Source organism: Marmota marmota, unplaced genomic scaffold, assembly GCF_001458135.2.
Source record: "Marmota marmota marmota unplaced genomic scaffold, marMar, whole genome shotgun sequence".
Taxonomy (NCBI): Eukaryota; Metazoa; Chordata; class Mammalia; order Rodentia; family Sciuridae; genus Marmota; species Marmota marmota.
This window is the reverse complement of record NW_026000130.1, coordinates 4,397,299-4,410,067: the sequence shown is the minus strand read 5'-3', so window position 1 is coordinate 4,410,067 and position 12,769 is coordinate 4,397,299. Positions and strand designations below refer to the sequence as shown.

At 56.5% G+C, this 12,769-nt stretch overlaps 1 protein-coding gene across 1 annotated transcript in view; it reads right to left on the bottom strand.

The window, feature by feature from the left end:
• Positions 1 to 12,769, bottom strand: part of Wscd2 (WSC domain containing 2) — a 62,649-nt gene that overhangs the window by 2,659 nt on the left and 47,221 nt on the right. Inside the window, exons 7-10 of the mRNA XM_048784890.1 lie at positions 9,597 to 9,675; positions 9,306 to 9,501; positions 8,767 to 8,931; positions 6,445 to 6,645 (exon numbers count right to left, since the gene is read on the bottom strand). Coding sequence (XP_048640847.1) covers positions 6,445 to 6,645; positions 8,767 to 8,931; positions 9,306 to 9,501; positions 9,597 to 9,675 — 641 coding nt within the window. The remainder of the gene's footprint in view (positions 1 to 6,444; positions 6,646 to 8,766; positions 8,932 to 9,305; positions 9,502 to 9,596; positions 9,676 to 12,769) is intronic.

Below are 12,769 nucleotides of genomic sequence, written 5' to 3'. Positions count from 1 at the left end.
GGAGCCCGGGGCGGCACGCGGCCTTGACCGCGCTGGCCCCGCCCCGCCCCGGCCTGGGCCTGGCACCGCCTCTGGCCCTCCTCGCGGAGGAAGGTGGCACCACTTGGTGTCACCACGGGCCAGGCACAGCCCTAGGTATAAACCTGGGTAACTACGGCATAGAAAGATAACGTAAGAGACACACGACACAGAAATACACAATCATAGATGACAGAAAATGCGCATTACACTACATATATGAATATAGAAAATATGATAGGAAATATGTAAATTGTGTACACTACATAATTATACAAGATTAATATATAATATATGTGATATATGCATATTTTATACATATACATGCACATTTATATATCATATTAAATTACATAGAAGTATACTACATATATAAATACATGTGATATATGTGACATGTAATATATAAATAACCATGTATCACATATAAATAATATATTTATAATATAGAATCAGATGCATTAATAAATTATCTAGAACTTATATTAACATGTCAATTATGTATTATGGTGTATACCTACAATCATATATACATATATTTTGGGGGGGGGATACAGGAGATTGAACCCAGGGCACTCAGCCACTGAGCCACATCCCCAGCCCTATTTTGCATTTTATTTTGAGACAGGGTCTCACTGAGTTGCTTAGTACCCCTCTAAGTTGCTGAGGATGGCTTTGAATGGCGATCCTCCTGCCTCAGCCTCCGGAGTAGCTGGGATGACAGGCGAGCACCACCATGCCCGGCTATAATTGTATTTTCATAGCTATGCTAATATAGCTATCAACTCCACGTAATCCTCCCAACCTTATGGGGTTGGACATCATCATTTTCATTCAAAAGGAGAGGAAACTGAGGCACAGAGAGATTAAGTAGTTTGCTCAGGGTCACTCAGCTAATAACCAGCAGAGCCAGATCTGAGGTCAGGCAATCTGGCTTCAAGTTCTGGGCTTTTAACGGCGGCTGACGTGTCCCATGTGGCCCGAGCCCCTACTCGGAGGGTAATAATGGGGCTGTTGTACAGAGGAAGTAGGAAGCGCATGCAGCCGTGGGCATGGAGGCTCGAACCAGCTGTGACTGCTACCCTGTTCTCTTCTCAGGTGAGAGGAGGATGCTGGGAACAGAGAAAAGGAACTTCCACCTCAACTCTGAGCCCAGCTGGAAAGCCACAGGGCAGGTGCTCTGAAGTTCCAAACAGGCACTACTGCTTCCTGTGGGCTCAGTGCCACCCAGCACCTCCCTGGGGGAATGTGTGTGAGGACATTTATTATTAGTTCTTCAACTAAATCCGAATCTCCTGCTGGGTGATGGCTACCCATTGTCTCATTTAACCCTAACAACTACCCTGAAATCAGGACTCCTGTTCATTCACCACCAGGGAGGAGACTGAGGCTCAGAGAGGTGATGGGACTTGCTCAAGGTCACACAGCAAAGAAGCACCATCCAGATCAAGCCTGCCTGATTCCAGCCCCTGCTCTTTCCCAGGCACCCGCAGCCTCACCCTAGATACCTCCCGGGGCCTGGGACTCAGCAGGGGCCCAAGTGAATGACTGTTGAACTAAATTGAAATCCGAAAACCACCCTCACAACGTGATAAAGGGCTCCTTTTCCTTTGCAGAACACATCGGAGTTTGTGGAAGACTCCTGCGCCCCCGTCCCCTCCTGGGGTCCCACGGCTGTTTGAGAAATATTTATGGTGGTGACGGGAGAGTTTTTATTCTTAAAATAAATCATTTACAATGTCTCTGGCTAATTGGGCCCGTATTGTTACAATGGTTAAGGCCAGATGCAGCTGGTGATTAAGGAGGATCCAGTGGTGGCAGGGTCTGCTTTGCTTTCCCAGAATCTCCCCACTCCTGAGTCACCTCCAAGCACCCCTGGTGATTCAGGACAGCTGCTGTGGTCACCGGTCACTGGAGGTGACTGCGAGGTGACTGCTATGCCACCCAGCACCCCCCACACCCTCACTTCTAGACCCTGTCACCTCTGACCACCCTGAGAGATGCCAAGGGGTGGGGGTGGGGTTGAGGGTGGCCCTGGAGTAAAAGGAGGGGCTGGTCTGCATGGTGGCGGGTCCCTCAGGCAGCCCGGGTGCCCAGGCCTTGGATGCAGCGGGACAGAGAGGACATTCTGTTCTTGCTGATTGCAAACTTCTGGGGGAGACCAGGCTCCTCTGTCCCCGGTGTAAGCTGGGAATGGACGTGCTGGAGCCTCTGGGGGCGTCAGGGGCTACACGGGGCACCTTGCCCAATCTCACCCTGTCTCTCTAGCGGCCTGCGGAGTAGGAATGGCTAGCCCCACCTGAGACCCAGGCAAAGGATGCTCAGAGACATGAGGCGATTTGAATCCCAGGCAGGATTCAACCCACGTCAACCCCAGGCTGCACCTGGCTCCAGCTTCCACACCAACCCTGGAAGAGGACCTGCTGTGACGGGCTGTGGCCTTCCTTTTTTGTGCTGCGTCCCGGGCAGCTGTCTTCTACTCCACCCTCTGGGCCCTTAGCTTCAGCCTGTCACCTAGGACACGGGGTCTATTCATAGGTGACTTTGTGATCGGGTGGCCGGGGGCTCCACACGCAGTTCCTCTCCACCTGAGCCGGGTGACCTTGAGGATATTATTAGATCTCCTTGAGGCCCATCTGCAAATCAGCAGTCCAGATAAGGCCCCCCTCCTACAGATGTGGTGCAGATTGGGTGGAGTAAGGTCTGCAAAGGTCCCAGCACAACATCTGGGGCTCAGGAGGTGCTCTGTAAGCGTTGGTCATCTGAGCTGATGCTGGTCCCCCCCAGCATCTCTTGAGACCTCCGCAATGCCCCGCCATGTGGGTCTGAGCCTCCCTCCCAAAGCTCAGCAGATAGCCACGCTGTTTCTGCCACACATCTGTCCTCTGCACCCCCTCCTGTGGCCAAGCTCCCAAGTGACTTCACTGGGAAAAAGAAGAAAATTAAAACCCAAAGTCCTCAATTAACTCAGGATTCCTGGTCATTGATCACCGCCTGCAAATCTGGTAACAAAGGCACACTGAGCCACCCGGCCCCCCTCACGACTGCGGGTTCCACCAGAATCCCCGCCCAGGTGCGCCTGGCCATCTTACTGTCCACGGAGGAACCAGCCCTGACGGATGGCTTCCTCTACCTAGTTCCCCCTGGAATCATTAAACACAGTCTCTGTTTCATTAAGCAGATCCAGGACAATTCACCTTGTGTAATCAGATCACATAAAATTTTACTTTGGACTCGCTCCAGGGAGGTTGTAAAATTAATGTTGTGGAACCAAAGGGGGGGGGCGTAGGAGCCTCAATCCAGCCATAATTGGGAGGGGGGCAAAGGTAAGGGGGGAATGGGCCTACACAACAGCTGGGTGGCCTCTGCTTTTAAGGAGGGACCCTCCCCTCCCACACAGAGCGCATCCTAAAGCAGCAATTCTCAAACTTCCAACTGAGCTCAAAGCACTTGGGAATCCTGTTAAAATGCAGATTCGGATCCCCTAAGACGAGGCTGGGGCCTGCCTGAGACTAGTCGGTAACTCTCCTGGGTGGTGTAGGTGCTGCTGGTCCGCGGCCGCACTTTGAGTAGGAGAGGTGCCTAAGCCTGAGTTCACATCGGTAACTCCTGGAGGGCGGGGTCAACTTCAGAGGGCGGGGCCATCTGTAGGGGCGGGGCCAACTGCCCAGGGCGGGGCCCACAGCTGCAGAGGGCGGGGCCCACTCCCAGAGTTTCCGATCCAGGAGCAGTTGGGCGGAGCCTGAGAATTTGCATATCTAAGGAGCTCCCTGGCCAAGCTGTTGCTGCTGTGCAGACTCAAGAGCAAGGGTCTCAAACTCTGGATCCAGGGCAGAAGAGGAATCCGCAGGGTGGGGCCTGGGAGCACTGCGCTTTGGGGGGCTCTTTGCTTGAAGATCGGGGTCAGGCCTGGGAGGGGATGTTGGGAGAAGCCTCTTCCCCGACTGATGTGGGACCCTAGGCTGATAGGAGATGAGTGTGGAGGACCCCTGTCCACCACAGCCTCTAGGTTCAGCCTGTCGCAATTCCTTCCTTAGCGGTGATTTAAAGGTCCCAGCTGTTTTCAATTAGGAAAGAGAGGCGCGGTGGCTTCTGGGAATTAGGGACTTGTCTGAAGCTAAGGTGGGTGGGCGGGTAACCGGGAGAGGAGGACCTCTGGATGCACCAGGAGGCCAGCAACGTCCCTGGGGGGAGCGGAGCCTGGTGGGCAGGGCCTGGTTTGAATTCCGCTCGTCTGGGGCTTTAGCCAGGTGACGTGGCCCACCTGCGTGATGACAAGAGCCCTTGTCCCTTCCCGGGTTCCTGGAGGGTTTAGATGAGACAGCAAATGCTCAGGGCCCTGGGGCTTCTCTTGATAGCCACCCCCCCACCCCCGTGGCCTGGGAGTGAGGGCGGTCTGAGCCACAGAGCTGCCCTCTGGGGCCAGTCCTGACACTGTGTCCCAGGGACTGGCCTCGGTCTCCCTGTTAATAACAGAGAACCCAGGGTTGTCAGCCCCCTGCTCTCCGGAAGGAACTGAGAAGCTTTCAAATAGGCTGATGTCTCTGCTGCACCCGGGTGACGCTCAGGGCTGCAGCCTGGGCACTGGGATCCTCCCAGTTCCTCTGGGGGTTCCGACGGGCAGCCCAGGCTGCTCACCAGGGCTCCCGTGATCTCCCCCATCTGCCCCGGCTCTGGCAAGCAGGGGCCGTCCCCTGGGGCCCGCTACTGCCACGTGCACCCACAGACATCTCAGTCGCCCTGGGACCAGGGTTCACTCCCAACGGTCAGGCAGTTAAATAATTCAGAGGCCTCTTTTCTCCTGGGGACGAGTGAACACATGTCACCACTGTCCAGCTTCTAGCCCTCACCGACAGGGGGAGAGGGGCTGGGAGAGGGACACGCCAGCCCCCTCGGGGGGGGGGTAGCTGGGAACTTAGGGGCACAGCTGGTCAGGCAGGCCAAGGCTTTGCACGGAGACCACGTGGAGGAGGGAGCTGCCGACCCCGTGCTCTGCTCTGCTCTGTGGGGAGGGGCTGGGCTGGCCGCTGCCTGGTTCCTGGAGGCTGGACCAGGGGCCAGCTCCCATCAGCTCACAGTCACAGAGAACCTGTGGGTGTCAGCGGCTCTGGGCCAGGTGGCTCACAGCCACCAACAGCTCACTGACCGGGGCTCCATTCTAGATTGGAAATATTGCAGGTAACACACTTAGTCCCCTGACCCACCAGACCTGCCAGCTCAGCCCGCAGCCAGGCACAACCATCTACGTGAAGCCTGCCTTAGAACGCACTGTTGACCGTCTCACATAATTTACCAAATACTCTAAGGAAACAGAAAGACAGACTCGAGCCCTCGGATCTCAGGGCATCGTAAGTCAAACCATCGTAAGTTGAGGACCATCTGTGGTCCATTATCGAGGTGCAGGGCCCGAAGGCCGGAGCCCAGAGGGGCTCCAGAAACTGATCATCTGGTCTCACTGCGACTCTGAACTCACCGACCGGGGACCCCCCCATTCCCTCTCCCTCTGGGAAGCTCCCTGCCCTCTGTGAACTTGGATCACCTCAGCTATAAAATGGGGGATCATTGTTGTAGGGGTTGAAGGAGGTCAACTCTCAGTAAGGCTCAGTAGCAGTGACTATGGTGACAGGGATTATCACACTGTCAGTCTGGAGTTTTAAGACCTGGAAGTGTTGGAGACACTCAAGATGGCAGCAGTTGGGTCTGACTTCCAATCTCAGGCCACTGTCGGGGCTGGGCGGCTCTCTTTGCTGAGATGTTCAGCCACACAGCCACACAGCCCTGTCATCTACCAGTAGATCATCTTGGGGGTCAGCACTTCTTTCCCAGCTGTGTGACCTGAGGAGAGTCACTTAACCTCTCTGAGCCTCCCAACATTGGACTGTTGGGAGAATTCATGAAATGATGCTCTGAGAACCTGGGCTCTTAAGAGCTCATGGCCTGAGCCCCACCCCAGCCCTATTTTGTATTTTACTTAGAGAGGAGTCTCCCTGAGTTGGTTGCTTAGCACCTCCATTTTGCTGAGGCTGGCTTTGAACTCGCCATCCTCCTGCCTCAGCCTCCGAGGCACTGGGATGAGAGGTGTGAGCCAGGGCACCAGGCCCAGACCACGATTTAATGGCCCCTTTGCAGAGGTGCAGCCTGAGTTCCGGGTAGTCAAGGAGCTCTCCAGGAACGGGTAGCGCTGGGACTTCCGCCCAGGAGGCCGGCTGCAGAGGCCGGCCCTGTCCTACTGTGCCGGGCTGGTGGAGGCCGACGCTGGGGGTGTGGTGGTCGGTAGGTGGCAGAGCAGTTTGGCTCTGTGCACTCGGGGACAGCAACAGGACACTGGGCTCTTAGGAACGTCCTTCTGGGGTCCGTGCACAGGAGACCACCCGCCCCCGTCCCAGACCCCGGCCCCTCCCGGCCCCGCTGCGCGCCCAGCCTCACCTTTGCCCTTCCAGTGCGCGTGGGCTGCAAAGCCGATGTGGCCTCCATACTTGCGGTTGAACTCGGCCATGAGCGCCTTGTAGGGGTTGCGGATGAGCAGGATGGCGGCATCGAAGGCCTCGATCTCCTTCTGGCCGCTCTCGTGCGTCTTGATGCAGATGGTCCTCCCGCTGCGCCAGTGGTCGCGCTCGCCCTTGAACCCTGGGCGGAGGCCAGAGGTTGGGGCGGGGGAGCCGAGCCAAAGCCCCCCACCTGCCTCTGCGCTCCCCGCGCATCCTCGCCCTCCATCCCTTCGCGCAGCCACCTGTTCCTGCAATTCTGGAGCACCTACTATGTGCCAGGCTCTGCCATAGCAGCCGCTATTGGCAGGGTCTTCGCTGCCTGCACCCAACTGCCAACATGAGTTCCCCGGGAAGCCCCCAGTGAATGGGCGGGTCATTCAAAACCTCAGCTGACTGTGACCAGCCACCATCGGCCTTTCTCAGGGGGACTGAGACATCTGATAAAAAGGCCTGTTGTCCCAACGACTGGGGAGGCTGAGGCAGGAGGATCGCAAGTTCAAGGCCAGCCTCAGCAACAGCGAGGCCCTAAGCCACTCAGGGAGACCCTGTCTGTAAATAAAATACGAAATAGGGCTGGGGATGGGGCTCAGGGGTCCAGTGCCCCTGGGTTCATTCCCTGGTACCAAACAAACAACAAAAAGACCCAGCTCCAGGTGGACGCGTTGACAGGGAGGGTTTATATTTCCTTTTAAGTCTTTTTTATTTTTTAAAAGTTACAATTTTAGTAGACACCTTGCCCCATGAGTTGCTCTTCCTGCGATTCTAGAATATAAAAGTAGGGAGACTGGGGTCAGTCTAAACATACCGAGCCCTGGACGCTCCCAAGATCCTGATGAGCAGACTGGGGTCAGCCTGACCTTGGACTTGAAAGGCCCCTGGTGATTCCCAGGTCGTCAGAGATCACCTGTCACTGGTCAGTTGGAAGACAATGTAGGTTCCATACCAAGCCTCACACCGCTTATCTCACAGGCCTGTGGGCTCACTTTTGGAAAATCTGGGTCCAGTACTGACCGCCCCATCTTCCAGATGAGAAAGTTAAGACTCTGAGAGGTCGAGACTCTTGCCCCAAATCTCACTGCTGAGAAGCCTCCAGTGGAACTTTCAGACGGAAAGTTGGAGGCTCTGACTCTGCCTAGGGATTCAGTTCCTTCTCCCTGAGGTCAGGAGGCTGTGGGATCACGAGCCCTGGGCACACAGACCACTGTGCACCCGGAAAGTCGAGCTTTCCACGGGCAGATCCACGAGGCGGTCACTGTGTTTCTGAGGGAGAACAGAATCCTCCTTGTCACACCACCCTGAAGCAGGGGCCGTTGGAAAGGGAGCAGGAGATCAAGCCACTGTGGATCCTTGGCCTCAACGATCCTGAGGGAGGGTTAGGTTGTGGCTGAGCCGTGGGTTCCTCTGAGCCTTTCCCCTCTGGCCACTGCTCCAGAATTTGCCTGGGCTCCTCCCAGAAACCTCCCTAAAAACAGGGCAGCCTGGGTGTAGGAGCACAGGGCCCGAGTTCAAATCCTGATGTGAGCCTTCATCACGGAGCCTGGCACATAACAGGCACTCAGCCAATGACAGCTGAAGTCCACCAGAGGCCAATGAATATGACCGAGCTGTGGTTCCAGGACAGGCCCCGGCCTCCTGCCCTGCGACTCCAACCTCCCCAGTCTCTGCCTCCCCTCTGCTTCTCTCCCTGGAAAAGACATGCACCCGGAGATCTCCCCAGCTAGGGCTCAGGGATGTTTCCTCATCAGCCCCAAGCTGTGCTTGGCATCCAGACCATAATACTCATAGTCTGTTTACTATTGCTGAGCATGTTGCAAGTACCAACTTATTGCCTTTGACAACCTCATGAGGTAAGTATAGTTACCTCTTATTTGTATATGGTCATGCAGGATCAGAGAGGTACAGTTACTTGCCCAAGGTCACACAGCCAAAAGAAACTCACTTCCCCAGTAAGATACCTAGGGATTTTTTGCCCTTGTGATAGAGTAACAAGGACGTGGGCTTTGGAATCAGGAAAGGATAGGGCGTAACCCCTGGTGGACTGTGTGACTTTGGGCATGTTATTTCCTCTCTCCCAACCCAGGTTTGCTGTGCAGGGTTAGACCAGACCACACACCAGGCACAGGGGCCAGGAGAGCATCTGCGGTGCTCTGAACCTCCACGAGGAGCCTGGCACACGGTTGGCGCTCCGAGAGGGGCACTGCCGATGCTCCTCGTGGGGACCTTCCGGAGCCCAGAGAGCCTCCCCACTCGGTCTCCTCACCTTTATTGTACAGGGACCCGTCAAAGTAGTAGCTGCCAGTGTAGAAGCCGGTGGCCAGCTCGATGAGGTGACGGGCCCACGTGTTGCCGGCCCCTGGGAAGCTGGCCAGAGCGATCAGCTGCTTGGACCTGGCCGGGAGGAACCTTCTGTCCATGCAGCGATTGTCTGAAAAGAGTTGGGCACAGACAAGGGTCAGCGGCTGGGCAGGTCGGGCCTGTCCCAGGGGCACAAGGGTGTGAGTCTCAGCCCCCCACCCCACCCCACCTCCCACTTCTCAGCTCAGACTTTCATGGGCCTCGGTTTCTCCATCTGTAAAATGGGGCCACGGCTCTTCCGCAGGATCCAGGCAAGGATTAAATGAGATAGTGCAAGAAAAGGGACTAGCAGGTGCTCAGCACATAGTAGGGATCCAGGAAAGCCGCTGGGTGGGTGGAGCCTCTGCGCCCTCCGTTTCCCCCAGCAGAGCGAGCCCTTCGCCTTCTCCCCCAGCCTTTCCCCCAGCGGCCCCATCTACACGGGACCCAGCCCAAAGTTGTCACCTTGACTTCCAGGACCTGAGTGGCAGGCCCGGCCACACCCAGGCGCCCCTCCCGCCCGCCGCCAAGGCAGGCTCTGCCGGTCCCTCTCCGCTGCCTCCTGCCTGCTTGGTCCTTGGCTGTCACAGGACCTGGGACTTCGGTCCCCCCCACTGACTCCAGAAGCTGTCGTCACTGCAGCTTCAGGTCTGTCTCCTGCCTTCCCGGAACACAGTCACAGTGGCTCAGCAAGAGCGACGCCCCATCGTGGGTGATTTTATCCTGGTGCGAACATCCGCGCGGACTTAGACCAACCGAGCCCGCCCCGCGCCTGCGCTCTGGGGCGCAGCCTGGTGTCCCGGGCTGCAGGCCCCGGTGGCGGCAGGTGACTGTCCTGAACACAGTGGGCAACTGTCACGCATAATGCGCCTTTGTGCATCAGGGCCTGTCGCCAACGGAGAAGGCACAGGACGAAACTACTAGGCCACAGGACCTGGTCACCTCCCTTACAACCTGAGGGGACTGTCAGAAACCCTTCCCGTAGATGACCTGTGGCTCCCCACGACCTTGGCAGATGCTCCCGTGGGCGGATGAAGGGGCTTGTGGACGGGTGGACTGGTCTGCAGGGTTTCCGTGCGGGTTAAATGACATGATGCAGGGAATCTGTCCCTGCTCTAAAGGGCTCCAACGGGGTTGCTCTTTCTTCGCAGCCCTCAGTCCTCCCATCTGTAGGTTGGGTTGGCCGAGTGCCCTTCCGATGTCCTCCACCCTCTGGCCTCCCGAGGCCCTTGGGGGCCACTCCCCGCAGAGCTCATGGAAAACGGCCCGGGACCTCCCACCGCAGCCCTGAGGAGCCTCTACAGCCCAGTGGCTTCTTCTGGTCCCCGCGTCTGGAAGGAAAGCCGCCCTGCAGCCCAGGACCACCGGCCCGCCACAGCCTCGGGTCCCCAGTTGTCGCGCCCCGTTCCATGTCCTACCTGCTCTCAGCCCTCGTCCCACGGCCCTGCTAAGGTCCCCAGAGATCGCGCAGCGCCACATCCAGCCCGAGCACAGGTCCCTGGACTCCCCTGCAGCTGCAGATCCCTCTTCTCTCTGGTAATTCACCCCAAGATTTCCCCTGGGTCCCCGCTGTCCTGCATTAGCTGCAGCTTGTTGAAGCCCTACTGTGAGCCTTGCTGATTTATCGCGACAGCCTTTGGCAGGGTGGACGGGTCTGAAGTCTTCGATTTCAACCCCAATTCTGCCACTTGTTTCTTGGACCATCTTGAAGAAATGGTTCCACGGAGCCTCAGTTTCTGCAGCTGTAAAATGGACCCACGGACCACGCCCTCAGGGCCAGCCATGGGGGCTCTGAGCTGTGGCTGCGGGGTAGGGGCCACCTCCACATGGAAGCCAAGTGCTGACCTGAGAGCGGCTCTCACAGGATGCGCCGCTTCAAAAATCCCAAGGAAACAGCCCAGTGCAAGGCTTGCAACCGACTCCATGCGTGGGAAATGAGGGGGACCCGGGAAAGGGCAGGGGAGGGCTTGATAATGAAGTCAGCCCGGCACAAGGCCGACCGGCGGGACGTCCCTGAGCACAGGCTGCTCCCTCGGGATCCTTGTTCTCGTTCCCGAGGTCTGACTTATTTTATATAATGATGGGCTGGGCGTTGGGGGGCCGGGAACTGGCTCCTTCCTTTCTTCTGAAAACAGAATGCTCCATTCAACCCTTCCTGGGAGATCAGGAACAACCCCGAGGACAAGACTCACTCTCCACGCTAAAGAGGAAGCAGATTGGGTTGCTCAGCCTCTGAAGTCAGGCAGAGTTTGCGGGGAACAGTGTTATTCAGCCCGAGAAGCAGAACGCCCTGGGTTTCCATCCTGGACCTTCATGTCACTGAACTTGGCTCTTGGTCTCTCCGAGCCTTAGCTTCTGCACTCATAAAACAGCTCATAAACCTCACGGGATTAAATAGGATGACGAATGTAAAAGATTCTCAATGTCTGTTGCAAAGCTGTGGTCAAACGCTGCAGTCTTGGGACCCTGATTGCCTGGGTTTGAATCCCAACTCTGCTCTGTCTTAGCTGTGTGACTCTGACCAAGCTTCTCAACCTCTCTGTGTTATTATCTCATTTGTAAAAGGGTCATCACAGCCCTTAAGTCATTCGGCTGTTGGGAAGGTCAGGTAAGTGAAGGCAGGTAGAGGGTTCCTATGGTGCTGGCCACACAATCAGTGTTCAATAATGATCTAGTTCTCCTCAGGAGCATCAGAGCTGAGCATGCGCAGGTGCATGATGTGTGGCAGGCTCTTGGCAGCCTGATGAGCCACTGAGGCTCAGACCTTCCCAGCGCGAGGGAACTGCCAGGCTGACAGGGAACAACTGAGAAGCAGCGATGGCCTGGGGGCAGGACACTGGGAATGAGCAAGCTCATCAATTAGAGACTCTGTCTCTGTTGTTGAAAAGACTCCAGCATCTATGTGGGCCACATCAAAGTGGCTCATGGTCACAGCACAATTAAGCTGTGCAGGATCCTCTCCTCTGACCGCAGAGATGCAGCTCCCAGACCAAGCAACACCCCCGCCACAAACACGCTCCTCCTTTTCGGGTGGAATGTACACAGCCCAGGGCCGCGCTGGCTCACAGCTTCCCCAGGACGTCAGCCACCACGGATCAGCCAGTTGGCCACTGCTGGTGCCCTCAGCCAAACAAGAGGCAGCCCCTAGAGTACTTCTGTGCAAATCAGAAAAAGGAACTGTCCCTGCACTGGGCTGATGTGCTGCCATCTGGGACGTGCGCACACAGGCCACCAGGCTGGCTCGTGGGCACTGTTTTTATCATAGGCCACACTTGTGCAGTACCCAACCTGCCCATCCACACATGGCAACCTGGTTACTGGGAGGGGAGCAGGAGGAGGTGTTGTATCGACTCTCCACATTTCGGAGGGGGTGGGGAGTGTTCTTCACACCCTGGGTAGAAGTTTCTAGCAAGAACTCTGGAGGCCTGAAAGCAAATTGATTCCTTGGATGCATCATTGTGGCCAGTTCCCAACCCATCTGGGTCTCAGTCTCTCATCTGTAAAAGTGCCCTGGTCGTTGGTGCGCTGGTGTCGTCTGTCACTGAGTGAGATAAGGCTCCCTCTGAGGACAGGGCATGGCGGATGGGCAGGCGAAACTCAGGGGCTTCCTCTGGGCTCCAGCAAGGGATGCCCCTGGGAGCCACGCGCTGTTTGTGATGCCCCAGGAGACAGGGTCATAAATAGTGTGACTTCAGGCAAATCCCTCAACTCGGGCCTCAGTTTCCCTCCCTGAAAGAGGGCACAAGACTGTCCCCACCACTGAGAACAGCTGAGAAGATCCAGGAAAAAGTGCACATGAAGGCATCTGTGCCGAATTTGGCACAGAGTAAAACTCAAGGTCTCCCCAGTGCTGCTGCTCACCACCACCATCACCGCCACCATCACCACCACCACCACCATCACCACCATCATCACCACCATCACCATCA